This window comes from Danio aesculapii, chromosome 19 (assembly GCF_903798145.1).
Source record: "Danio aesculapii chromosome 19, fDanAes4.1, whole genome shotgun sequence".
NCBI lineage: Eukaryota > Metazoa > Chordata > Actinopteri > Cypriniformes > Danionidae > Danio > Danio aesculapii.
The window spans coordinates 10,514,643-10,540,273 of NC_079453.1; the positions used below are offsets into that span (position 1 = coordinate 10,514,643).

At 38.2% G+C, this 25,631-nt stretch overlaps 1 protein-coding gene across 1 annotated transcript; it reads right to left on the minus strand.

Annotated features, from left to right (window-relative positions):
* Window positions 1–1,103: 1,103 nt before the first annotated feature.
* Window positions 1,104–25,631, minus strand: trim46b (tripartite motif containing 46b). The gene is made up of 12 exons (XM_056480368.1): window positions 25,414–25,631; window positions 21,128–21,383; window positions 20,372–20,522; window positions 18,698–18,896; window positions 17,845–17,991; window positions 15,965–16,060; window positions 15,627–15,880; window positions 15,410–15,531; window positions 12,680–13,018; window positions 10,254–10,483; window positions 6,914–6,981; window positions 1,104–3,661 (listed from the first exon to the last, which is right to left on the minus strand). Exons 2-12 carry the CDS (start codon window positions 21,375–21,377, stop codon window positions 3,223–3,225), a joined length of 2,295 nt encoding a protein of 764 aa, XP_056336343.1. The 5' UTR covers window positions 21,378–21,383; window positions 25,414–25,631; the 3' UTR covers window positions 1,104–3,222.

Genomic DNA, 25,631 nt, shown 5'->3' on the forward strand with positions numbered 1-25,631 from the left:
AATCAGGTTGACATCAGAACCTAACATCAGGCCGACGTCAATGTCCAACGTCCAACTTAAAATCAAGCAAATATCAACGTCTAATGATGTTACAGCTTGACGTTGTGTAGACGTTATCACTATAACATCTATCAGATGTTGGATTTTGGTTGCCATACCTGACAAATAAATGTAAGTATTTGATGTCAATTTGACGTTGGTCTAAGATGTTGGCTTGACATTGGATTTTGTTCATTTTCCAACACAACCTAAAATCAACCAAATATCAACGTCATTTGAAGTCATTATTGGAAATCAATATAACATTGTCCTTAGATGCTGGCTAGACGTTGCATTTTGGTCACCTGACGTCACGATCTAAATCTAACCTAATATTAATGTCTTATGACGTTGTGTACTTGCTGGGTAATAACTAAATGCACTACAGAATGTTACACATCCACAAATTACATGTAGATGTGTCTGCTTTTTACAACGTACTTTTACTTAAGTATGATTTTTCAGTACTCTTTCCACTACTGGCTAAAATACTCAGGTATTTTTTTAAATAAGGAGCTCAAATTGTGCAAAGCAAAACAAAATTCTACTACCCTGCCATTAGTAGCCTGAAGCATTGATACAACGCAGGATGGGCTCATGCGTTCATGTTGTTTCCTCCAATATTTGACCAACCATCTAAATGCTATAGCAGAAAAAGAGACTCAATCCTTTTCCACTCTTCTGTAGTTAAATTCTGGCGAGCCTGTATGAATTGTGACCTCCTCTGGGGGGGGGGGTTAAGCTTTAATCATTTACATTGAGGTTTGATGAATGTTCTCTCTGCTTAATGAAAATTTAACTAAAGTAATGGAAATCCCACCATATACCTGGTTTTCAGAAATGACCTGAATTCCTTTGATAGTCAAATGTTTAGCTAAAAGGGGGCATTTGCTATAGTCTAATAACCCACCTTGCAGGAGGACTAGTGCTCTGTTTGAATAAGATGCTGCCCCCTACTGATAAAAAACAATAACACACTTTAGTATATTATTTTGAGTGACATTAAGACTAGAATAGGGTTCATTTTCAGAGAATTATTATTTATTATAATTATTTATCACCAGCAGGCAAAAGCCACGACTCTCTCCAGCCAAGCTGCACTCTTTTAAAGCCATTCCAAGGGAAGCGCACGAGTCAAACTCTTAAAAAATATTCTCTACAAAGCTTCAGTGTGAATTTGCATAAGGTGATTTATAATGGTGGGGTTAGTGCACACATACACACACATCCAATCGCGTTAATATTGAGCAAAACGGTGCACTTCCAACCTATTGCATTGAAGATTTCGGTTCTTCACTTAATTTAAGCTTTCGATATTTTCTTAGCATATGGGAATTCAAAACAACAAATTGTATAAGCTATACGGTGAGTGTGCCTCAATATATTACTCAGAAAAAAGTACCAACTGCAGTCTAGAAGCCACTTTTTTTCAACAAATCAAAAACTCTTCCTAACCATCTAAGGCAAAACAGCAGCGAGAAGCATTTGGTCTGGCATGAGACGCATGTTGAGTAAATATCTTTGTAAATGCTCTACTTGACAGCGGAAAGAGTTTGACAGATCTGTCCTGAAAGCACATGGCTAGAGGTTAAAAGAGCAGATGTTTACAATAGTATTGTGGGTTATAAAATTAGGCCTTGTATAACAGTCTGGAATTTCTGCTCTGTTAAGAGATTAATAAACAAAAATCACTTTAATACAAGGTATATTATATCACTATAATATACATCAAGTGGGAGGAATCTAGTATGAAAAAACTTTGAGGCACAATTTTCTACATTGGAACACAGATGTCACTGCTTATGAATTGGGAAATATATATTTTTGCATATAGTGTGTGTTTATATAAGTGAGTATGCTGTTTAAATAGCTTTCATGGGTATATACACTCACCGGCCACTTTATTAGGTACACCTTACAAGTACCGGGTTGGACCTCCTTTTGCCCTCAGAACTGCCTTAATCCTTTGTGGCATAGATTCAATTTCCGGGACTGGAAATATTCCTTAAAGATTTTGGTCCATATTGACATGACAGCATCACGCAGTTGCTGCAGATTTGTCGGCTGCACATCTATGATGTGAATCTCTCTTTCCACCACATCCCAATGATGCTCTATTGGATTGAGATCTGGTGACTGTGGAGGCCATTTGAGTACAGTGAACTCATTTTCATGTTCCAGAAATCAGTCTGAGATGATTTGTGCTATATGATGCGTTATCCTTTTGAATTACTATCAGAAGATAGATACACTGTAAGAGATGGACATGGTCAGCAACAATACTAAGGTAAGCTCTGGCTTTGACACAATGATCAATTAGTACTATTAGGCCCAAAGTGTGCCAAGAAAGTATCCCCCACACCATTACACCACCACCAGCAGCCTGAACTGTTAATACAAGGCAGAATGGATTCATACTTTCATGATGTTGACCAGGCAACATTTTTCCAATCTTCTATTGTCCAATTTTGGTGAGCCTGTGTGAATTGTAACCTTTCCTGTTCTTAGCTGACAGGAGTGACACCTAGTGTGCTCTTCAGCTGCTGTAGCCCATCTGCCTTAAAGTTGGATGTGTTGTGTGTACAGAGATGCTCTTCTGCATACCTCAACTGTAGCGAGTGGTTATTTGAGTTACTGGAACCAGTCTGGCCATTCACCTCTGACGTCTGGCATCAAGAAGGCATTTGCCCCAACAGAACTGCCGCTCACTGGATATTTTCTCTTTTTCAGACCATTCTCTGTAAACCCTAGAGATGGTTGTGCGTGAAAATCCCAGCAGATCAGCAGTTTCTGAAATACTCAGACCAGCCCGTCTCGCACCAACAACCATGCCATGTTCAGTCACTTAAATCTCCTTTCTTCCCCATTCTGATCCTCGGTTTGAACTGCAGGCGATCATCTTGACCATGTCTACATCTCTAAATGCAGTGAGTTGCTGCAATGTGATTGGCTGATTAGAAATTTGCGTTAAAGAGCAGTTGGACAGGTGTACCTAATAAAGTGGCCAGTAAGTGTAGGTGACAGCAAATTAATTGTATTCATTTTTAAAGGTTTAAAATTCAGCAAGCAGTGCCAGCAATAAAGGCCTCTCAAAACCAAAAGAAACATCAGCAGAGGTTTTACGTTGGGTGCAATTAAAAACTTAAAATCGAGTCTCTTAAAATCGAATTATAAAAATCAAGGTCAGTTCAGTTTTGTGACACGTGATTGTATGGTGACTCGTCTCACAGGGGTTTGATTTGCGTTACGATTGGCTACGAGCTCCTGTAGCTGCAGAGCCCCGCCTCCGATGAAACAGAACGCAGGGCACACTGGGGCAGAGCAGTCCACAGGCCCCTCCCATAGTGGGCGGAGCGAATGGGCATCGTAAAATGTGACACGCCCCTTCTCAAAGTCGAGACACACTCCTAGTCTCGGTGGCAAAGGATAAGTGACGCCGGTTGGCGAGGAAGGGCCGTTGCCATTAGTGAAGCCAGACTCTCTGTAATTAGTGTTGCAGTGATGGGAGTTGACGGAAGAAGGCAGGTAGATCTTTCCCATACCCATTGTGAGGAAAGCGAAAGGGGGAGGAGAATCTGATGAATCTTCAGCTCCACTGTCATGACCGCTGTCTGGATCATATCTGTAAAATGGAGTAGATTTGAATTTAGTGAGGTTATTCTCACTTGGAGATACTGTGCTCTTCAAGTGGAGTAACCCTGTTTACACCCATGTCCTCTATGCATCATATGTAGATGATGAAGACAGATTCTCATTTACACCTGTTGTTTTAATCCATCGCTCTTTTCTTTTTTGGTGTAATCATTCTGATTACATACCGCTGGAGACAGCAAAATATGTCCCAGGAGCTACGTTATTTTGCTTTTTTTTTTGTGAATCCACCTGTGGCCGCTTTATACACTTTTTGCGATATCTATTTTCTCTTGTGAGTGCCATCCGCGCCTGCTGTTCTCACATAAATCCAGCAGAGGCCGCTGTTTACTGACTGACTTTCTGGCTGACCAATTCCCCCTTTCCTAAAACCAACCAATGGCATTTTAAAAAGCAAACCAGAAAAAGAAAAGCCCCCCAGATTCTCACCCTGTTATTTACTTGCTTATTTAATTTTTTTAGCATTTGTTTTTGTCCTACCTGCTTTCTGGAACCGTTCTTTACCGGACTCCAACCTCATTGTCGCGGTCAACTCCTTTCTGCATCTCAAGTCTGCCAACGTACATGGCTAGCTAACTAGACAACTGGTAACAGCAGAAAAGCCGTCCATAACGAGGTAAGCGGTCAGCTGGTAAGCATGAAAAGAAACGGTATCATACCGCCTCGTAGCCTTCGATGCAGCCATCCTTAGCCCTGGTTACATAATTCACGGTCTCCAGAAACGTAAATAGGGCTACGTTTTCAGAATAAGCCTATGTTGGGTGGTTGTGTGAGTTTGTGTATAAATCAGAACTAAAAATAAAATAAATTTTTTTTCACCTTCAAATTAAGCTTGATCTTTGAACAAATCCATGCTTTCAAATGTAATGCTTTCATGCAATTGGTTACGTTAAACATTATAATTGAAAGAAACACAATATTTTAAAGTCAACCATTTACCTTAATAGATCGTGAGACTTGATAATTGGACTAACTAGAGGACTTATCTCAACACTCTAGGGTTGCACCGAACTTTTGGCTACCAGAATTTTTTAAAAGCAAGAGCAGCAGAGTGCAAGAAGGTGGATATTCCATTCATGAACTTGTATATTTATCTATGCATGAACCGCAAAGTGCGATGCGATCCTGAATTAACATCTATGTTGATCCTGGAACATTATTTTTGTTTGAAAATGTAATCCATACCTATCCGCTTGTTAAGTGTGACATCACGCAAAGCGGCTTCCGGGTCCAAGTCCTCTATCAAACTGTATGGGGAGACTCATTAAATGGTTATAACAAAGCGCTGTAATACTTTCGAAAATCATGATCACAATGTCCATGCCTAATATCTGATGGCAAGAAAGTGATTCATATTTTAAAATTGTTAAAATTTTGGTATTTGTGATGCACTTTAAAGTGTGATATGACTAAAAAGTGGCCATAAATGAATATTTTCTCAATTCAAATGAGTAGCGGCTTGAACCCTGAAACAGTATTCAATATGTCACTGATACATCACGACTTAACAAGCGGATTCCCTACCACTAAACCCAACCATTACTGTAAATTATTCCCAAAATCAGAGGGGAATAATAGTTGGATAACACTCATGTAGAGGTGCATAACCCTAACTGTAAACATAACATAAACTGTAAACGCATCCCTTAATTCTAATTGGCTGATTGGAATGTTGTTCCAGGATCAGCATAGACGTTAATCCGGGAACACGTCCTACTTGGTGAAATCATGTTAAGGTGAACGGCTCAAAATAAACACAAAATAACACAATGACAGGACATTTCTATGTAGTATAATTGTTCCTGCTGCTTGCAATAGTGCTACTGTGCTGTCATGGCAACAGTGGTAAAATCTCTCGACCTGTTCGTGTTTTTTTTTTACTGGCTTAAGTTTTGAATCTGTATAATCTACTATCAGTATAATCTGTTTAGTTCAGTTCTAAAATATTATGAAATTATATTATTTAATAAACTAATAATAATTATTACAAAGCAGTTTCGGTTTTCGGCCAAGTGCCTCCAGATTTTTTGGTTTCAGTTTTGGTCCAGAATATTAATAATAATAATAATAATAATAATAATAATAATAATAATTTCTTACATTTATATAGCGCTTTTCTGGCCACTCAAAGCACTTTACACATAGGGGGAATCTCCTCATCCACCACCAGTGTGCAGCATCCACTTGGATGACGCGACGGCAGCCATTTTGCACTAGACCGCACACCAGCTGATTGGTGGAGAGGAGACAGAGTGATTAAGCCAATTATGATATGGCAACGGTTAGGAGACCATGATGGACAGAAGCCAGTGGGCAGATTTGGCCGGGATGCTGGGGTTAAACCCCTACTCTTTTTCGAAGGACAACCTGGGATTTTTAATGACCACAGAGAGTCGGGACCTCGGTTTAACTTCTCATCCAAAAGACAGCGCTCACTGAGCAGTATAAAGTCCTTGTCACTATACTGGGGCATTAGGACCCACACAGACCACAGGTATGGCACCCCCTGCTGGCCTCACTCACACCACTTCCGGCAACAACCTAGCATTCCCATGTGGTCTCCCATCCAGGTATTGACCGGGCGTAGCCTTGCTTAGCTTTAGTGGGCGACCATGTGGGAGTTGCAGAGAGCTAGCTGCTAGCAATATTCAATTTAGTATATCCCTACACACCATATCAAAGTAGGTTTTAGTTATATGGAAATGCCATACAAACACCAAAGCAGTGTGCGACCCCCTAAAGATCAAAAGTTTTGGGTAAATGACCCATGACTCCCACAACCCATAAGACTGAGTTCCCAAACATCAGATACAGTGCGTATTGAATATCCTCATACCCTGTGAAAATCTATACCTTTACTCACATAAAATCCTGCTTTCAGAAGACCTTCGGGATAAAGTAGAAAGGCACAGTTTAGGAGAAGGCTACAAAGCATTTCAAAGGCTTATTTGGAATGTAATGGAATTGATTTCAGGCTTTTTGTCAAATAAAGTAATCATTTCAAAGGGCTATGATGATTTCATAAAGGCACTGTATCTGTCTCTGAACAGACATGATAGTGTTCGTAACTGCAACTCCTTGCTTAAGTTAGCATAAAGAGCTACAGTGTTTTCTCTGGTTGCAGCAACTTCTATTTTTCTAACAGATAATTCTTGTCCCTTGATTATTAGAGTGGGTTTTTTCTGTCTTCTTCCTTTATTCACTTCTGAAATTGAGTTAGTACCTTGGACTAGCCATGTCTTGAGGAAGATGAAACCACTCTTGAAGTTTTGACTCCAGGCCGACACCAACCTGAGAGAAACCCAAAGACAAAAGAAAAAGACAAATTTAGACAAAGACAAAAGTACAGAGGAGACGCTTATACATACAGCTGAAGTCAGAATTATTAGCCCCCCTGAATACTTTTTTTCCTCAATTTCTGTTTAACGGAATGAATATTTTTTTCAGCACATTTCTAAACATAATTGAATTGAATTGAATTGAATTGAATTGAATTGAATTGAATTGAAATGAATTGAATTGAATTGAATTGAATTGAATTGAATTGAATTGAATTGAATTGAATTGACCTGACTTGACTTGACTTGACTTGACTTGACTTGACTTGAATTGAATTGAATTGAATTGAATTAACAGTTTCAATAACTAATTTCTAATAACTGATTTATTTTATCTTTGCCACGATGACAGAGCATCATATTTTACTAGATAGTAGTATTCTGCTTAAAGTGTGATTTAAAGGCTTAACTAGGTTAATCAGGCAAGTTAGGGTAATTAGAAATGTTGCCTACTATTTTCAATGAAAAGGCGCTAAGCTCTGCTTGAAAAGTCGCTAAATGTCCATTTATTACATCATACATTAATTCATTTGCATATTACTGACATCATTACATCCAGCAGTTTTTGTTTGTTTAACAGCTATGGTTAATAAAGCGGTGTTTACATTTGCACTTTGCTTTATATATGCATGTCAATTTGATTAAATGTATTGTTGTTTAAATACAATATATTAGTATAGATGTATAAGGAATTTGTAGTAATCTCCCAGACATAATAAACAAGTTCTGAAACTCACTAAAGTCACTAAAATCTCTCTGATTGTAAACAGCCAAATTAAATTGTTAAATTTAAAACAAAGGAGAAGCAGATCGGCTTGACTGTAATGTTACAAGGAAAATACGTCAAGTTCCAGGTGCTAAATAATTTGCCGTTGGTATGCAGAGGATCGAGCTGCTCTTAGACTGCATGTATGTGACTGACTGCTGTATCAGGCTTGCGTTTCCACTGCCTAAAGGGTACCAAGGGTACAGAAAGGGGACCAAAAGTTTCAGTCACGGTCATTCTCGCTCGAGGAAATCTCCCTTAAAGTAAGGCAAGGCAAGGCAAGGCAAGTTTATTTATATAGCACATTTCATACACAGTGGCAATTCAAAGTGCTTTACATAAACAGGAATAAAAGAAACAAGTATAAGAGAAATAAAAAACAAATAATAGAAATGGTAAAAATAGAAATAAAATAAAATAAAAGCTGATAAAATGTGTTATAAAAGAATTAAAAAGAAGAGAAAAACATAGTAGTTCGATCTGTCGGACGTAGCACAGTGCTCATTCAGTAAAGGCACAGCTAAACAGATGTGTTTTCAGTCTTGATTTGAACGTGCCTAATGTTGGAGCACATCTGATCATTTCTGGAAGCTGATTCCAGCAGCAAGGGGCATAATAGCTGAACGCTGATTCACCCTGCTTTGACTGAACTCTTGGGATTTCTAATCTATTTGATCCTAAAGATCTGAGTGATCTGTTAGGTTTGTATTCAGTGAGCATATCTATAATGTATTGAGGTCCTAGGCCATTTAGTGATTTATAGACCAGTAATAATACTTTAAAATCTATTCTGAATGTAACTGGGAGCCAGTGTAAAGACCTGAGGACAGGTGTGATGTGCTCTGATTTCCTGGTTCTGGTCAGAATTCTGGCCGCAGCGTTCTGGATGAGCTGCAACTGTCTGACTGTCTTTTTGGGAAGGCCAGTGAGGAGGCCATTACAGTAATCCACCCTGCTGCTGATAAAAGCATGAACAAGTTTCTCTAAGTCTTCACTGGAAACAAAGCATCTAATTCTTGCAATGTTTTTGTAAACATTAAAGTAAAGCTGTACAGGTCGTTCACATATCATATGAGAAGCACTTTTCACAAAACAGATGCTGTACACACATAAATACTTGTGTATAAATGTTCATCACTAACCTTTCTATGAACATGATTTAATTAGAACTGTAGATCAATGATGTGAAACAGCCGACTGTAACGTCTGCAATTATATAAAATAAATAAATGCAACATATATGAACACATACAGCCCCTTACAGTCTCCGATGTTTCCAATTACAGAAAAACTAAACACAACACACATTTAGGCCTAATTTGAGTACAAAAACAACACAAAATATAGCCCACAGTCAGAGCAAACCTCTCATCTGTATCTTCAATCTTCAGCAGCACATGTAGCCTCTGTTAGAAAGTAATTCCGTCATTCTGAGTCCATAATAGTCCAAAAGGTGATGATAATAGTTAAACATGGCAGTTTGTTCATGTTTTAGGTTGCTGAAAGAATAATTTGCTCCTTTTTTCGGGCTTCATTCGGATTTTGTCAGTTTCTGAAAGGATCGGATGTCAAAAGCACTTCAATAATCATGCGCACGTTATTATCATCAGCTCAAGAAGTTCGGTATTTCAAATATAGACGTGCACACAAGCGATGGTGAGCTGCCTGGACGGCCTTTTAGATGGCCTCCTAAAACAAAAACAGGACTCAGCAGATTTTATTCTTCTTGGTTTTGTGGCTGTACATCAAGACAACGACAAGGTTTGTTTGAGCACAAGTAAACCACGGTTCGTTATTGGTTCCTTTGTATTAATTCTCCTGCTTGTGTATGCGCGAGTGACACTTCACTGCAAACTAATAGCCTTCAGCTGCGAGTCTAGCTCCACCTTTTGGTACCCTTTTGTCATGCTAGGTACCCGTTGCACAGGGTGCCCAAAAAGGGGTATGATACGGTTCACTTTTAGGTACCTTTTGAGAGTGGAAACGGCCATAAAAGCGTACCGTACCGTACCACTCAGGGACTGGGTCGCCTGTGAATGCTCTGAGGTGGCTGATGACATAACCCTCAGCTCGTTAAGAAGAGTAGAAAAGGTGCAGTACAGACACATGAAAGTCTATAAAAATCTCCAGTAACACCCAAAAAGTCGCTAGATTTGTCGCTAGCCGGTTTTTTGAAAATGTGTCCTGTGTTTTTTGAATAACGATGGTTTGTTCTGTAGACGAAAAAATATATAGCTTAAGGGGGCTAATAATATTGACCTTAAAATGTTTTTTAAAAAATTAAAAACTGCTATTTATCCTAGCCGAAATAAAACAAATCAGACTTTCTCCAGAATAAATGATATTATCGAAAATTCCTTGCTCTGTTAAACATCATTTGGGAAATATTTGAAAAAGAAAATAATAATAATAATAATTTTAACTTCTACTTTATATATTTTTCTTCTTCCAGAACTTGCCTTGACCAGATATGAGCCGGGCTCCACTGAGCATGCCCAGTAGTGCCGTCCCTGTGTTATGGCCACATCACCCACCAGCAGATCTGCTGTCAGGTGGCAGGAGGTCAGTGCCCGATCAGCGGCCTGCAGCAGAGAGAGACCGGGCACACTGCGGGCACATCGCTGCTCCTTACTCACCACCAGTCTGTCCGCGTGCAGACCCCAGCGAGAATCCAGGTAAAAATTCAACACTGTCGGAGAGGCCAAGGAAGACAACAGCAAGGGAACATGGGAGGAATTTGGAGGAGGACAGAAGAAGAGGGGAAAGAGGGACATAGAATTAAGGCACCAAACAAAGGGAGTTAAGGGTGGAAAAAGGAGAAGAGAAGTATAGAATAGGAGATATACTGTATATGCAGAGGGAGGACATAGCATATAAAACAGCAATCAGGAAAACAGTAAACAAGGAAAGAAGACAAAGAAATGCAGTAGGGCTGGGCTGATAAACGATATTATATCGAAACGCGATACAACTTACTTTACTCTATATTGATCTAAGAGCCAATCACACAGCAGAAATGTACAATATGGAAAATAATTAATCGAGATTGCATTATTTACGTATCACCCAGCCCTTAAATGCAGTCTCGGAATAGCAGGGAGATTTAAGACTGCAAAGGGGGAAACGGTTTGCATTCCAGCAGAAAGGCAGAATTTGTTCAAAAATAAATGTTCACATCATCCTAAAATATATACTTACTATTAAATAATATATTGTTTGTAAGACTTTTTTAAAATCCCTAATACTAATAATGCGTTTTTTTCATGATTGTATTTTAAATAGAAATTTATTAATTTAAAAATCTATTAATCTTATCATAATTTCATTTTCAAAAACATTTAATAATCACAAACCTTTGAATAATTCTGTATTTATTCAGTAATGCAAATTTTTCAAGCGTTTTCATTAAATAACTTATTATTCTATGTAATATAAATAAATGAATAGAGTTATCTACTCTTAGAAATGTTTGGAACAAGCTAATGTTGACATTTAACTGGGAACACATCTGCCTTCTGTTTGGAAGTTGCAAACCTTGGATTATTATTTGCAACATGGGCCTCAGTTTAAAGTGTTAATAAGCATTATGCAGCGTTAAAGATGCTTCTGGCCACATTTACAAAGCGGATGGGTTGACAGTCACATCAGAACAGAATATGTCACTACATCAAGGGTTTGCATGGAAAATAAACATAGAAGTGGTGTAAATAATAAATGACTCAAATAAAGCAAATATGAGGGAAATACACTCACTGGCCACTTTATTAGGAACACTCTCTTTTGCCTTCAGAACTGCCTTAATCCTTTGTGGCATAGATTCAACAATGTACTGGAAATATTCCTCAGAGATTTTGGTTCATGTTGACAAGATAGCATCACGCAGTTGCTGCCGATTTGTCGGCTGCACATCTATGATGTGAATCTCCCATTCCACCACATCCTAAAGGTGCTCTATTGGATTGAGCTTTGGTGACTGTTGACACCAAATTCTGACCCTACCATCTGAATGTCACAGCAGAAATCGAGACTCATCAAACCAGGCAACATTTTTTCAATCTTCAATTGTCCAATTTTGGTGAACCTATGTGAATTGTAACTTCAGTTTTCTGTTCTTAGCTGACAGGAGTGGCACCTGGTGTGGTCTTCTGCTGCTGTAGCCCATCTGCCTCAAGGTTGGACGTGTTCAGAGATGCTCTTCTGCATACCTCAGTTATAATGAGTGGTTATTTGAGTTACTGTTGCCTTTCTATCAGCTGGAACCAGTCTGGCCATTCTCCTATGACATCTGGCATTTGCGTCCACAGAACTGCCACTAACGGGATATTTTCTCTTTTTCAGACCATTCTCTGTAAAGCCTAGAGATGGTTGTGCATGAAAATCCCAGTAGATCAGCAGTTTCTGAAATACTCAGACGAGCCCGTCTGGCACCAACAACCATGCCATGTTCAAAGTCACTTAAATCACCTTTCTTCCCCATCCTGATGCTCGGTTTGAACTGCAGCAGATGGTCTAGACTATGTCTACATGCCTAAATGCATTGAGTTGCTGCAATGTGAATGGCTGATTAGAAATTTGCATTAACGAGCAGTTGGACAGGTGTACCTAATAGAGTGGCCAGTGAGTGTATAAACGAGAACAAAGCTACATTGACATAAAGAGTTTTAAGGGCTATAAAACGGGAACATTGAAGTTGGCAGAATAGCGCTGTTGTCAATAAAGCTGGGAAACAAAACATGGGAAAACCGAAAGCTGTAGAGACAAAAGACAAGATGGGGATGGATAAAAATAGAAAAAAAAAGAGAATAGAAGAAAGATGAGCAGATGATTATCATTTGGGAATGAGTTCTGCTTCTACTATGTCTTGTGTTAAAGAGAAAAGTCTTACCTGGAGCTGGTGGTGTGTGTAAATATACTTCCTCGCTGTATTCTCCAAAGCCAGCCTTATTGCAGCCTCTCACTCTGAGCACATACACACTGTCCATCTCCAACCTGTCAATCACAGCGCAGGTCCCGGTCACCTCCTCCAATCTCTGCCAGCCCCAGCGAGCAGCAGCCAATCCCCCGCGAATTCCCCCTCTTGCCCCACCCCCTGGCACTACCCCTCGCCGTCGGAATTCCACTGAGAAATGCCAGGCGGGAGTGGAGTCTTGAGGCAACCGCCAACACAGGAAGAGCTGGTCATAGGCAAGAGTCCGCTGGGTGTCAATTACAGGTGCGAGAGGGGCTGATGGGATATGTCATATTGATTAGTTTGCAAACTGAGTTGGAGATAAATAAGATTACATTTTATTTTCAACATATCTTATTGCTTACATTTCAGTTTATATAATCACTGATAAATACAACTGAAACATTGTGGCATTTGAGGAATATCATACTATTTGGACATTATACTAGATGTATACCTGCATACTTCTGCACAGTCAAATTTAAATCATATTTAAGACCTGCAGGATAAAATGAATGTAAATAAATGTACTCTGAGTGTCCCTATAGAGTAAATAAAAATAAAATAAACTGGATAAAGTTATTCAAGACAAACCTGGTTGATTTAAGACAACCAGTGTGTTTCTAGGAAGCTACAACACATTGTCAGCATGTTACTGGAATCTTTTTGCATGTTATTAGCATGTTAACACATTGTTAGCTTGTTTGTAGCATATTTCAACACATTGGTAATGTATTACTTGCGTGTTTTTACACGTTGTTTGCATGTTAGCATATTGTTATCAGGTTTCTGTAATATTTCAACACATTGGTAATGTGTTGCTAGCCTAGTTTTGCATGTTGTTAGCATTAGCGCATTGTTAGCATGTTTCTAACATATTTCAACACATTGGTAATGTGTTGCTATCTTGTTTTTGCATGTTGCTAGCATGTTAACACATTGTTAGCTTGTTTGTAGCATATTTCAACATGTGATCCGTCCCCCTCACATTTAGAGACAGACCAATTAGAAACAGGTGATTAATAACTGTGATCTTCAAGCTTATTTCAATTCATTGGTAATGTGATGTTTCCTGTTGTTAGCATGTTATCATGTTTCAGGCAAATTTCAACACATGGGTAATATGTTGGTAGTTATTTCAGCATATCTGTATTATGTTTAACACATTATTTTCATGCTTCTAACATATCACAGCGCATTAATAACATGTAGCTAGCTTATTTTCTCGTCGCTGGCATGTTATCACATTGTTAGAATGTTTCTAACATGTTGGTAATGTGTCACTAGTGTGTTTTACAAGTTGTTGGCATGTTAGGATTTTGTTATCAGGTTTAACATATTTCAACACACTGGTAATGTGTTGCTAGCCTAGTTTTGCACGTTGTTAGCATTAGCACATTGCTAGCATGTTTCTAACATATTTTAACACATTGGTAACCTGTTGCTAGCTTGTTTTTGCATGTTGCTAGCATGTTAACATATTGTTAGCTTGTTTGTAGCACATTTCAACATGTTGGTAATGTGTTACGAGTGTGTTTTTACATGTTGTTTGCATGTTAGCATATTGTTATCAGGTTTAACATATTTCAACACACTGGTAATGTTTTGCTAGCCTAGTTTTGCATGTTGTTAACATTAGCACATTACTAGCATGTTTCTAACATATTTCAACACCTTGGTAATGTGTTACTAGCTTGTTATTGCATGTTGATAGCATGTTAACACATTATTAGCTTGTTTGTAGCATATTCCAACAAGTTGGTAATGTATTAATAGTGTGTTTTTACACATTGTTTGCACGTTAGCATATTGTTATCAGGTTTCAATGTGTTTCTCAACACATTGGTAATGTGTTGCTAGCTTGTTTATGCAAGTTGTTATCATGTTTAACATTGATAGCCTGTTTCTAGCATATTGAAACACACTGATAATGTGTTGCTAGGGTGTTTTGCATGTTGTTAGCATGTTAATACATTGTAAGCATGTTTCTAGCATATTTTAACATAATGTGTTGCTAGCTTGTTTTTGCATGTTGTTAGCATATCAACAGATTGTTAGCATGTTTTAAGCTTATTTCAACCCATTGGTAATGTGATGTTATCTTGTGTTTCCTGTTGTTAGCATGTTATCATGTTTCAGGCAAATTTCAACACATGGGTAATATGTTGGTAGTTATTTCAGCATATCTGTATTATGTTTAACACATTATTTTCATGCTTCTAACATATCACAGCGCATCGATAGCATGTAGCGAGCTCATTTTCTGGTTGCTGGCTTGTTTTCACATTGTTAGAATGTTTCTAACATGGTTCAGCACAATCTTAACATGTAGCTAGATTGATTTAGCATGATGATATAACGTTATAATTGTTGGTATGCTTCTAGTATATTTCAACACATGGTATGTTTTGGCATGCGGCTAGTATGCTTCAGCACACTGTTAGCATGTTTCTAATAAGATTCAACATGTTACTAACTGGTTTTTAGTATGTTGCTAGCATATTTTAGCTCATTGCTAACATGTTTCCTGCAAGCTTTGCTCTCATAGGACTCATACATTGTGGAGATGCTTGTTTCATGTGCTTCTTTTACCTTATAACACCATATGATGCACAGTGTTTAGGTAGTTTTTATAAACTGTTCATGTGTATTTGTTATTTTTCTTACCCTGAAGGAAGTTCAGGTCAGTGAGGAGTTTGAGCTCTCTGGAAATATCAAGCTGGAAGTGACGAAATGAGGGATCAGCAGAGAGAGAGAAATGCTGCATAGATTCAATAGACTGGGCCAATCTGTGGAAAAGAGAGACGACGGTCCAGCATTCTCAGAATTGGGGAACAGACACCAGTATTATCAGCAAACAGTGGGTCAGTCAGTGGGGACGCACCTGTTGTGTGTTATTCTAGCTGCGTGAACAAAGCTCGATGGGTCATTTTCTTTGAGCAACTCTTGGGTGAATGCCATCAGTCCGGCATGCTCCAGCAGGCTGCGTTTTTCAGCCACCTGACTGGACAAAGCATCTGCCCTTCTCTGCCGTGAGCCTTCCAGAGCCTGCGCCAGCATTGTCTGCCTCTCGGTTAGCAGCGCCATTATCTCCTTCACACAGTGAGAGAGCTGCTCTTTGGCCGATACGCTGTTCACCTGCATTCATGCACACAGACAAGTGCTCAGTGCATCAAACACCTGCTTTGCTTTTGTGTGAGATGATGGAAAAGGTGGATGTACCTCAGTTTGAGTGACAGCGTTCTCCAGTTGTGTGATCTGAGTCAACACCATGTCCTGATTGGACAGGATGTAGTTCAGCTCCTTGGTGATCTTGTCCTGGAGTTTACAAAAAAATAAAATTTTAGAAATTGCATTTGTGTGTGTGTGTGTGTGTGTGTGTCTACATTTTTTATTACATTTACAAAAGATATTAAATTAACTGGTGACGCGGTGGGTAGCTCTGCCGCCTCACAGCAAGAAGGTTGCTGGTTCGAGCCTCGGCTGGATCAGTTGGCATTTCTGTGTGGAGTTTGCATGTTCTTATGTGTGTGAATGAGAGTGTATGGTGTTTCCCAGTGATGGGTTGCAGCTGGAAGGGCATCTGCTGCGTAAAACATGTGCTGGATAAGTTGGCGGTTCATTCCACTGTGGCCACCCCAGATTAATTAATAAAGAGACTAAGCCGAAAAGAAAATGAATGAATTAATTAATTTAATTTAATTATCTTAATCGTAGAGTTGACCCAAAACCGCTGTAATCATTTACTCACCCTTCACTTGTTCCAAAAGTAAATGAGTATCTTTTTTTCTGTTAAACACTCAAGAACATATTTTGAAGAATGTTAGAAAACAGTAGTCATTGACTTTCATTGTATTTTTCCACAGAAGTCAGTGGTTACTGGTTTACAACATTCTTCAAAATATCTTCTTTCAAGAGTTCATACTTAGCTGATGATTGATAATAAAGCGTGTTTGGCATGCTGTCACAGGAGAGAGACTTCGGTGGGTCTGGAGAGCTCCCCCGAATCTGTTCTCTCAGCCTATTCCTTGATTATTAGGGGTTACCACGGCAGAATGAACCGCCAACTATACCAGCATATGACTATGCGGTGAATGCCCAGTACTAAAACACTTTAATACTGTGCCAATTTGGTTTATTCAATTCACTTATACGACATGTCTTTGGACTGTGGGAGGAAACCGAAGTACCCAAGGGAAACCCATGCAAGCAAGGGGAGAGCATGTAAACTCCGCACAGAACTGGCCCAAATCAGTGACCTTCTTGGTGTGAGGTGACAGTGCTAACCATGGAGCCACCGTACCGCTCTGTTTTAATCTGGGAAAGAGGGGTGAGGATGACTAAGGTAGGAATATCTTGTTATTTATCTGGTTAAGCATGTGATCCTCTTGAAATTAGTTTATAAATACACTTCACTTTGTGATCAAAAGAAGAAAGATACTCATAAAGGCTTGGAACCCCTTAAGGGTGAATAAATGTTAAATGCATTTTAATTTTCGGGTGAACTGTCCCTTTAAATGTAAATAATTCATCTACCTTAATGGTTGTAAATATAAAATATTGGTGAAATGATGTTCCATGGTCATTTAGTGAGCAATATATTCTGAAAAATACTCAAGTATTAATATATTTTTTAATAAGTGATCATAAAAATATTACACATAATTTATATTATTTAAAACATCTTGCTTTCAAATGGGTAAAATCACATGGATAAAATGCATTGTTGCCATTTTCAACAGATTTCAAAAACCATCGTGAATGTAAATTGTTTTATGCTCATTAGATTAAAGAAAAAACATCTTATTAGTGAAAAATATCTCACTTGCTTAAAGATAACCCACAATTGATTGTGTTTACCTGTAATGTCCAAGCTTTTGTAGTAAACTGAGTAGTGGAACTGAATAACACTAATATTACAGTTTTATACAATTAGTTACTGCTTGTGTAATGCATTGGTCCAGCCAAAGGGTGGCAGTGTTGTTGCATTTAAAAGAAAATATGAAATATCTCGCACTACTTTTTCTCCACATTTGCAAATACAAGAAAAATGACATTCATTTTGATGTATGTTTAAAATAAAGGTGAAATTATAAACTAACCTTGAGAGTCTGGTAGGCTTGGGTGACGGGTGCAATTTTGTGACCAGCATGGACTCGACGCAGTTTACAGAGAGAGCAGAGAAGCATCTGACATGACTTACAGTAATACTGCAGCCGCTCCTGATCATGTTCTGGGCATGTCAGCACCTACAGAGACAGAGACAATTCATGATCATCTGTTGATGATAGCATCTCATCTGCATATACAACTGACTTATTGGTAAGCCCCTCCCCTATGCATGCAGATGGAAGTTGCATCAGTTGCATGGGGAGCTGAACTGGGACATCTTTTTCATGGCCAAAATCAAAAAGATGGTGATCGTACGTCAAAAATGTCAACAACAAAAAAGCATCATGGTTTTTAGACTTGCTAGGTTTTTATCAATCTGTTAATGCCCATTTTGAAATGCCAAAGTGGTAGTGTAAATGCCAAAGTTGAGTCAAAATCTCTTAATTCACAAAAAAAATAGCTTTTACACTTGCATGAGGTGATTTTGGACTTGGTAAAAAAGGCTTAATAAACTGACGTAGCATAGTGAGCTGTTTCCATTATGCTTGCGATGTTTTACTTTTGGTTACTAGGTTACCAATACTACAGTCAGCCACTCTAACAACTATGTAGATGGAAACGTACCTAGTTCACATTTGCGATTTTTAATTTTTGTGTGAACTTCACCTCATGTTAGGATGGAAACCTGGCTACCTGTCATTTTGAGAGAGTTAGCAACAGTAACTAGGGGCTTACAGATAGCTCAATTCTTGTAAGTAAATGCAGCTTCATGTTGAATCATTTTTGTCGAATCCTGGACCTCAAGGAATGAGAGGTAATCGGGTATTAATGGTTGATGCACACCTTTGGTCTGAAGTTGAGTGTGGGCTGGACATGTTCGTGCTGGGCGCGAGGAGTGCCCCAGGGGTGGTAGAGTTTGAAGCACTCATTGCAGAAGCTGGCTCTGCAGTCTGCGCAGCCTTTAGTGGCCTCCAGGGCCTGTGGGGGTTTGCAAAACTGACACATCACAGCCACGCTGCCCAGACTCACTGTGTGTCTGTACCTACAGTCAGAAGAGACAGAAAGACAAAGAGATCCTTTAGTGAAGTATTCTTTTGTTTTTGTTTTTTTCTGTAAGTACTGTATGTGGTTTTAATCACACTATATATATTTTATTATTTTATTTTTTATTATTTATTTTTATTCCTACGACTTTATTCAGATTAAAATAACCACACTGGATTAATTGTGTTTTTAATATTCTATTTGCAAATACCATGTTGGTAATCAAATATGTAAAAATTTTATATAAATGTTGAAATTACATTTCATTAAAAGTAAGTAATATAAACAAGTATAAACTGAAGATATTATATTATATTATATTATATTATATTATATTATATTATATTATATTATATTATATTATATTATTCATTTTCTTTTCGGCTTAGTTCCTTTATTAATCCAGGGTCGCCACAGTGGAATGAACCGTCAACTTATCCAGCACATGTTTTACGCAGCGGATGCCCTTCCAGCTGAAACCCATCTCTAGTGTACATTCATACACACTCATACACTACGGACAATTTAGCCTACCCAATTCACCTGTACCGCATGTCTTTGGACTGTGAGGGAAACCGGAGCACCCGGAGGAAACCCACGCGAAAGCAGGGAGAACATGCAAACTCCACACAGAAACACCAACTGACCCAGCCTAGGCTTGAACCAGCGACCTTCTTGCTGTGAGGCGACAGCACTACCTACTGCGCCACTGCGTCGCCCCTTATTATATTATATTATATTATATTATATTATATTATATTATATTATATTATATTATATTATATTATATTATATTATATTATATTATTTTATATTATATTATATTATATTATATTATATTATTTTATATTATATTATATTATATTATATTATATTATATTATATTATATTAAAATAATAATAAATTTAACAATTAGGTTATCAAATTTGGAAATTAATATAAATACTAAAAATATAATTATAAATTTTATATTTATTACACTGTATTATTTCTTTACAGACGAACATAATGCAACATTATAATAACATTGAACATAAAACATTGTGTTTGTAAGAGGCAATAGATAAATAAAAAGAGTTTAAATGATGAAATTCTATGTATAATATAATATAATATAATATAATATAATATAATATAATATAATATAATATAATATAATATAATATAATATAATATAATATAATATAATATAATATAATATAATACAGGGGCGTAGCAACTGGGAGGGACGGGGGGATCCGTCCCCCTCACTTTTAGAGACAGACCATTTAGAAACAGCTGATTAATAATTATATGAACATATGATCTCATACAGCCGTCCCCCCACTTTTAAAATGTCCGCTACGCCCCTGATATAATATAATATAATATAATATAATATAATATAATATAATATAATATAATATAATATAATATAATATAATATAATATAATATATGCATGAATGTATGTATTTGGATATGTATTATTACCTTTCCACAATTCTCTCCAGTGCAAGGTTCCTCATGCACTCAGCCAGTCCTCTCTCACCTAGTTCTACATCTCGCCCACAGGGAGCGCAAGGGAACAGCATAAGAGGTGGAGGGCCGTCCTTTCGCCTGCGACCCGGGTATGTCCCAGAGCCTAAACACAAACACACAGTGACATTACATGAACATATCAGCCTGTTTACATGGAACTGACTATGTGTCCAATTAATGTTGCGAATTTATAAACACTGTAAGAAAAATCTTGCTGCCTTCATTTTTTTAGTTGAATCAAGTGAACTTTCATGGTCATCTCAAAACTTAAAATAGTTTATATAATCAAATAATACTTTGTATAACTTAAATTTGTTTGTTGAATCCTGATTAACTTCAAAATCAAAATAAGCTAAAGCGATCATTGTAGTTTTGACTTTAAACATTAAAATTTATTTATTCATTCATTTTCATTCGGCTTAGTTCTTTTATTCATCAGGGGTCGCCACAGCGGAATGAACCGCCTAAAATGTATTTATTGTTATTAAAATATGTCATTACATTTTTCACAGTGCAGTTATCCAATCACATCACCGTGCAAAATCACTTTATATCACATTTTATTTGTTTCCATATTCATTTATATGCATTTCTTTTTATCTGATTAAAATTTGAGCACATAGCCTGATCATGTGCATTTACATTTAGTGTTTTTCTTAATGCGGTATCCTACTAAAATGAGTGGGTGAGATGACACTCTTTACGTACCTGAGCGCAACAGGCGGTCCACGCGGTCAGATTTAGGCATAGGTCTGCGCATCTGCCGCGGAGAACGCATGTTTGGTGTGGAAGCGGGTGAGTTGGGCTCCGGCGGGAGCTCGGGTTGAGGGTACCCGCTTTGAATCAGCACCTCTGAGGCACACATCAGACACACGCTGTGCAGACACGGAAGTACAATAGGCTGCTTGACAATGTCCTTGCAGACGGGACACTGCAGCTCCAGCTCCATACTCTTCATAGTGAACTGAAAACAAAAAAGAGAATGAGTGAAAGACAACATGGGGGACAGATCTTACAAGTGTTGTTGACTACAGAAAAACAGTAACATTATATTTAAATATCAAGGACAACGTGGGCTGCAAAAATATTATCTATTAAGATGAGATAATATTAAAAAATGAAGCAAATATTCTTCTGTTCACAGGAAGATTTAAAATGCTTTTGAGAATATTGTTACACAGTTACAATTCAGTATAGCTATTTTCATTCATTCATTCGTTCATTCATTATCCTTTGGCTAAGGCCCAACCCAATTCTATTTTGTACCCCTACCCCTTCCCCAAATCTTTGTTCGAAGGGCTATTCGCTCCTAGCCCTTAGCCCTACGCCTTCAAGCTAAAGAGAATCAGGACACCCCTACCCCTTGACGTGAACACGCAAAATGAGGGGTAGGGGTAAGGGGAAGGGCTAAGGGATAGCATTGTGATTGGGCCTAAGTGCGCTATAAGTGAATTGGATTAACTAAATCAGCCGTAGTGTATGAGTGTGTGTGTGAATGTGAGAGTGTATGGGTGTTTCCCAATACTGGGTTGTAGATGGAAGGGCATCCGCTGCATAAAACATATGCCAGAATAGTTGGTGGTTCATTCCGTTGTGTGTACTTCTGATAAATAAGGGACTTAGGCCCATTCCCAATTCTACCCTTTAGCCCTTCCCCTTACCCCTACCCCTCATTTTGCGCGTTAACTTCAAGGGGTAGGGGTGTCCCGATTCTCTTCGCATAGGCCTAAGTGCAAGGAGTGAATAGCCCTTCGAACAAAGATTTTTCAGGACCACACTTGAAACCAAGGTATAAGAAAATTTCCCTGAATACACCAGCCACAGCGGCAGCATTGCTGAACCCGGAAGTAAAGAGATTCACAAATTAGTTTTTTTTTGTTATTATTACAAATTTTTAGTATAGTTACAATCTAATAGCCACATTAGATGGTCATTATAACATAATATATGCCTTCAGTGATTTCCTGAAGATAAATACCAAAAAATAACACAACTGGAATAACTACAGCAGTCTCAATCGTCTGATCTCATATGAAGCTAGAGATCGCGATGACATTTGATGACATGTGCAGGTGCTGTAGTGCTGTCCCAATTCTTAGGGGTACATTTTGAAGCCCTTCCCCTTCACACTTGGTTTTAAGGGCCAAGGGGTAGGGGTACAAAAATAGAATTGGGATTAGGCCTTATACAAACATTTTCTGTAGATAAAAAGATATATTTAATTAGGAGCAGCTACTGGCCAGAAATTTGCAGCTTATTAGCTTATATACACACTATCTGAATAAGCATACACTTGTAGTTGAACTACAGGGGAAAAAACTTTACTTAAAAAAAAAAAAACATTGTCCATTGAATTGATATAGGTTGTTTTCAATCACGCAGTTGTGGTGACTAGCGAAATTCAGATGGAGGGCAGGAAGTAAAAAACTGAATGGGAGATATAGAGGAAAGTCAGTATTTTTGCAATTTATACCATATTACATTGGAGATATAAATAGAAAATAACCACATATGTTTGGCATGATCCTTATATCATGAAGAGGGCTGAGTCTTCTACTGAACTAAAATATATTCGCCTGTCAACGAAGCATATACTGTATAAGATATTACGCTACATGAAAAAGCTGTAGTAAATACTATAGTGTTTGGAAGCATAATATAAATAATTACTTGAATTAAACAGTTGTAGTAATTATATTGGTGTCTTGGTATACGACTTAACTGTAGTACGAAACAAATTAGGCTATTCAATAGGCTTCAGTTTTCTTTGCTTCAACTATACACCATTACACTGCACCACAGTTTACACTAATGTTATTTGTTACAGTTTATCAGTTTACTATACAACAGTATTCTGTAGCATTCATTAACATAGAGTTGTACACATTAAACACTTTACTATGTGCTTCAAAAACATTTTTATTATAAATTACTATAACGTTGGTTTTATTTCCCCCATGCGGATATCTTCCAGACATTACGAAATAACAGATGAAAGTATACAAAATTATGTCATGTGAAAACAACCTATACTAAAAATTCAGAGCAAATCAAGGCCAGATAATCCCTTCATTTAAGAGGTGTTTACAATCCAAATGCAAATCTGTTGTGTATTTTGACCATTCATTTACAACACAATAGTAAATGACACCATTATGGTTTTGCTTGTTAGATTATTTGCACTTTGTGTCAACAGTCATGTCATGTCATCCACTGTTGTTTAGGTGACGTTTTTGTGCATGCCTGTACAATGAACATTAAACCAACATAGGCTCATTCTGAAGACGTAGCCCTATATACGTTTAGCCAGATATACATAGCCAGAAGTATGTACAGTATGGCTCCATTTCGTCTTTAAAACAGATGCTACAGGGCGGTATGATGCTGTTCCTTTTTGCGTTTACCAGCTGACCGCTTACCTACGGCTTTCCCGCTGTTACCAGTTTGTGCAGTGGCTCGCTGTGCACGTCATGGACTTCAGAGGCAGAGAGGAGTTAACCACAATGATGGGGTTTAAGTCCGGCGAAATACGGTTCCGGAAAGCAGGCAAGACGAAAACAGAATCCAAAAAATAAAATAAAAATGTAAATAACAGGGTGAGAATGTGGTAAAATCTGAAAACGTGGTAGTGGATTGCTTTTTTTAATCTATCGGTTGGGTTTAGGGAAGGAGGAAGGTGGGTCAGTCGATCGGTCAGTCATTCAGGCAATCAAACAGTCAGTCGAGAGCGGCCTCTGGTAAATTTACGCGAGAAGAGCAGGTGCGAATGCCACTTGCGAGAGAAATTTGAGATCTCAAAAAGCATACACAGCGGCCTCTGGTGGATTCGCAAAAACAAAAATTACAAAAGAAGTAGCTCCTGGGACATATTTGCCGCTCTCCAGAAATGTATATAGAGGTACATTTTCAGAATGAGCCTGGGTTGCATAAAACATATGTGGGTGGTGCCATCATTTTCACAAAACCATGTATTTTACACAGTTTCTCACAATATAATTTTGAAATAAAAGGATGCATTCTCAGACCCCTAAAGAGCATTGAAAATAGTGTCATGTAAATGCACCCTCTGTTGCACATAGAGAAAGAGGAAGGGGGATTAAGATGAGTAAAGAAATGAAACTTTCATGCTGTCTGCATGGTTGCTATGAGAGATTCGCACACCTTTTATAAATAGCTGTCTCTGGTGCACACACTGCGACGCTCTTTAAAAATGGATAGTGACCTGTTAATGATTTATACGGACAGCTGGGTGACATTGGACGCTATGCGAAGGCCACATCAGCTAAAGAATGACCTTGTCCATCACACAAACACAAAGTGACATGTTTCTGGTGACTCCTTTATGCACTAAGCAACGGATCTCACACCTGTTTTTTTCTAAGTTTGTTTTTACAGACACACACAAACACAGCACATTGCAAATACAGTAGGCTGGTTATAAATATTAAAACGCTAGTTATTATAACCACTGTCCTCCTATACAATGGCTTTGCAGTCTTGTATCTTTCCATTTAACAAGCATTTTACCTCCTATATAAAACGCATGCGTTAGCAAGGCCTTACTTAGCTCGTAAAACATTATTGGTGTTTTTTTTTTCACGTCGCGGTCATTCAGCAATGTCAACCAGCTCTACACGTCACCCCATCCAACAGAAAACACAGATTCAACGTTAATTTACATCATATAAAGCGACTAAATGTTTGACCTACAGGCAGGACTATATAATCAGTCCAAACGAGCTGAGTTCGGCAGCGCCCTAGCTTACCTTCACCTGAAATCTGGGCGCCATTACGTGATGCTGCTGCATGTGTTTAATCTATACGACACTGAGAACTACTGCACATTGCACGCGTTTAATCACAACAAATGTAAACCCTGCTTGCAGTTTTGCAGCCAGCTACATTAATTACATCAATAAAACACCACACGCCGTCGAAGCTCCACGTTACGACGCGGATTTATATTCATTCTGTTCCAATCGCACAACACCTACCGTTTATGTTCCGCTTCGCCGCAGTAGATCATCATATGTCAGTGCAGAAATGTTCCTTTGGCCGCCATTGCGTGTTTCAGGTTGGTATGTAGGTTAGTAGGATGTCGCTGCATCCGCACGCAGCTGGAGATGCTTTTAAACGCTCTCCGACTCCAGCCCGCATCCCGTTTCCGTGGAAACAAACACGTCCGCTTCATCAGCAGCACGCCGCACCATTA

What these genes read in the sequence shown, in the direction of transcription:
- trim46b (XM_056480368.1), bottom strand. Translation starts at nt 21,377, where the DNA reads ATGAAGAGTATGGAGCTGGAGCTGCAGTGTCCCGTCTGCAAGGACATT. An exon ending in CACTCAACTTCAGACCAAAG is followed by an intron (nt 17,992 to 18,697) that starts GTGTGCATCAAC and finishes CTGTCTCTGTAG; the next exon opens with GTGCTGACATGCCCAGAACA. An exon ending in AAGCCTACCAGACTCTCAAG is followed by an intron (nt 16,061 to 17,844) that starts GTTAGTTTATAA and finishes TGTAAACTCCAG; the next exon opens with GACAAGATCACCAAGGAGCT.